Source organism: Cebus imitator, unplaced genomic scaffold, assembly GCF_001604975.1.
Source record: "Cebus imitator isolate Cc_AM_T3 unplaced genomic scaffold, Cebus_imitator-1.0 Scaffold30, whole genome shotgun sequence".
Lineage (NCBI taxonomy): Eukaryota > Metazoa > Chordata > Mammalia > Primates > Cebidae > Cebus > Cebus imitator.
The window spans coordinates 365,385-368,680 of record NW_016107345.1 but is presented as its reverse complement, the minus strand read 5'-3'; the positions used below and the strand labels follow the sequence as shown (position 1 = coordinate 368,680).

The following is a 3,296-nucleotide window of genomic DNA, read 5'->3' as shown; positions in this document are numbered from 1 at the left end:
GGGGTTTCACCATGTTGACCAGGATGGTCTCGATCTCTTGACCTCGTGATCCACCCGCCTCGGCCTCCCAAAGTGCTGGGATTACAGGCGTGAGCCACCGCGCCAGGCCTATTGATAGTTTTTATAGGAATTAAATAACTTGATGACCTGCCATTTGAAATAGGAGATGCTTTTTTTTGTAGCTAGTCTGCTACTACATCTGGCAAGTTACTTGTACATAGTTACACAATAGCTGTTTTAAGCCATCATATTTCATTAAATAGTTGAAGAATGACCACTTAAAATTGTTTATTCTTGATTTAGTATAGGTCTTGTGTTTATTTTTATTTTATTTTTTTAGGGATGGGGACTTGCTATGTTGCCCAGGCTAGCCTAGAACTCCTGGGCTCAAACGATCCTCCAACCTCAGCCTTCTGAGTAGCTGGGACTATGGGTGGTGTTGTATCTAGATGCTATTAAAATCAGTGTTTTCTTCTAGCTTTATAAACCATTACAAATTGCTGCCATTATGTTAACTGAACAAAAATGTAATTTGTTAACTAAAACGTGTCTGTGCAGATATATGTATAATAATAATAATTATTATTTTTGAGACGTAGTCTCGCTCTTTCACCCAGGCTGGAGTGCAGTGGCGTGATGTCAGCTCACTGCAACCTCTGCCTCCTGGGTTCAAGTGATTCTCCTGCCTCAGCCTCCTGAGTAGCTGGGATTACAGGCGCGCACCACCACACCTGGCTAATTTTTGTATTTTTAGTAAAGATGAGGTTTTACCATCTTGAATAATTTTACAGACACATGCCACTGCACCCAGGATATTATGATTTTTTCTAACTGAGGAGCTTCTGGGCTTTAGATCTTCATTCTGCTTATAAATATTGGCTAATATCTCCATAATCTATACATAATGGTCCAGTACTCATGCTTTTCTACCTTTTAATTGCCTATCTTCATCATTTTCTTTCTTTTTTTTTTTTTAAAGTGGGGTTTCACCGTGATGGCCAACCTGGTCTTGAACTCCTGACCTCAGGTGATCCACCCACCTCGGCCTCCCAAAGTGCCAGGATTACAGGCATGAGCCACAGCACCCGGACGCAATCTTCATCATTTTCAAAGCCTAAGCTAGCCGTGTATTATATATTCCTTTATAGTTGTCTGTGATTTTTTCCAAATATCAAACATCATTTCACTTATAACTTATGAAGAATTCATTGTCTTTGACTCAGTGGTTTCTTTAATTCTGTAGAGGTGGTGTTGTTTTTTAGTAGGGACCGGGTCTTGTGTCATTCAGGCTGGAGTGCAGTGGCATGATCATAGCTCACTATAACCTGGAAGTGCTGGGCTCAAGCGATCCTCCCATCACAGCCTCCTCAGTAGATGGGACTCTAGGCATGCAGCACTACTCCTGACCATTAATTCTTTTTTATTTTTTTTGAGACAGAGTCTTGCTCTGTTGCCCAGGCTAGAGTGCAGTGGCACGAGATCCTCACTCACTGCAACCTCCATCTCCTGGGTTCAAGCATGTCTCCTCAGCTTCCTGAGTAGCTGGGATTACAGGTGCACACCTCCACACCCAGCTTATTTTTATATTTTTAGTAGAGATGGGGTTTCACTATTTTGGTTAGGCTGGTCTCTAATGTCTGACCTCAGGTTAGCCACCCGCTTTGGCCTCCCAAAGTGCTGGGATTACAGTCATGAGCTACTCTGCTCAGCCCTGACCATTAAGTCTTTCGTAAGCATTATCCTATATGTATACTCACATGTGTGGAAAATGATGTATGGCGAAGGCTATTTGTTGCATTATTGTTTATAACAGCAAAATTCTTGAAGTAACTTAAATGTTTTTCACTCGGGGAATGACTTAAAAAAAAAAACGGGACAGGTGTAGGGTGCCCGTGCTCTGTGGTTAGTACGTGTGTTCGGTCACGGGTGCGTCGCTCTGTGGTCCAGGCGTGCGGGTGTTGGCTGCGATCTCTGCAGTGGGATGAGCTGGGCTCCCGGTGGAAGCAAGGGAACCCGGCTGCAGCAGCCATGGCCAGTATAATGGTAGCAGTTGGACTGACCATTGCAGCTGCAGGATTTGCAGGCCGTTATGTTTTGCAAGCCATGAAGCATATGGAGCCTCAAGTAAAGCAACTTTTTCAAAGTCTACCAAAATCTGCCTTTAGTGGTGGCTGTTACAGAGGTGGGTTTGAACCCAGAATGACAAAATGGGAAGCAGCATTAATACTAGGTGTAAGCCCTACTGCCAATAAAGGGAAAATAAGAAATGCTCATCGACGAATTATGCTTTTAAATCATCCTGACAAAGGAGGAGCTCCTTATGTAGCAACCAAAATCATTGAAGCTAAAGATCTACTAGAAGGTCAAGCTAAAAAATGAAGTAAATGTATCCTGAATTTTAAGTTCATATTAGTTTATGTATATGAGTATTAACTTTTTATAATAAAATGCCTCAGAGCTACAGTTTAAAAAAATGATTTAGCACAAGCTAAATCTCAAAAAAAAAAAAAAAAATAGGGCATTCTATGATTGAATGCCCTGTAGCCATTAAACAGAATGAAGAAAATGGGCCGGGCACAGTGGCTCAGAACTGTAATCCCAGCACTCTGGGAGGCCAAACCAGGTGGATCATCTGAGGTCAGTAGTTTGAGACCACCCTGGCCAACATGGTGAAACCCTGTCTCTACTAACAAGTACAAAAATTGGCCAGGTATGGTGGTGCGCACCTGTAATCCCAACTGCTCAGGAGGCTGAGGCAGGAGAATTGCTTGAACACAGGAGGCGGGGGGTTGTAGTGAACTGAAATTGCGCCACTGCACTCCAGCCTGGGCAACAGAGCAAGACTCCATCTCAAAAAATAAATAAATAAATAAATAAATAAACAAATAGAATGAAGAAAGCATTTATGTATTGATATGGAATCATTTTACTACATAAATGATTTAGTTTAAAAAACCACAAAGAGCAGCCGGGCTTGGTGGCTCACCCCTATAATTCCAGCAGTTTGGGAGGCCGAGGTGGGCGGGTCACTTGAGGTCAGGAGTTCAAGACTAGCCTGGCCAACATGGTAAAACCCCGTCTCTACTAAAAATACAAAAATTAGCTGGGCATGGTGGCGCACGCGCCTGTAATCCCAGCTGCTGGGGAGGCTGAGGCAAGAGAATTGCTTGAACCTAGGAGGAGGAGGTTGCAATGAGCTGAGATCGCGCCATTGCACTCCGACCTAGACAACAAGAGCAAAACTTAATCTCAAAAAAAAAAAAATTAGCCAGGTGTGGTGGCAGGTGCCTATAATC

General features: G+C 43.0%; 2 protein-coding genes across 5 annotated transcripts in view; both read left to right on the top strand.

The window, feature by feature from the left end:
• The window catches only part of PIK3CB (phosphatidylinositol-4,5-bisphosphate 3-kinase catalytic subunit beta), a 182,873-nt gene that overhangs the window by 11,837 nt on the left and 167,740 nt on the right, over positions 1–3,296 (top strand). The window lies entirely within an intron of this gene.
• LOC108300787 (mitochondrial import inner membrane translocase subunit TIM14-like) lies at positions 1,581–2,541 on the top strand. The gene has a single exon (XM_037736822.1). It carries the CDS (start codon positions 2,029–2,031, stop codon positions 2,377–2,379), a length of 351 nt encoding a protein of 116 aa, XP_037592750.1. The 5' UTR covers positions 1,581–2,028; the 3' UTR covers positions 2,380–2,541.

Bases quoted from the DNA above. Each gene is read 5' to 3' on its own strand.
- LOC108300787 (XM_037736822.1), top strand. From the start codon at position 2,029: ATGGCCAGTATAATGGTAGCAGTTGGACTGACCATTGCAGCTGCAGGA.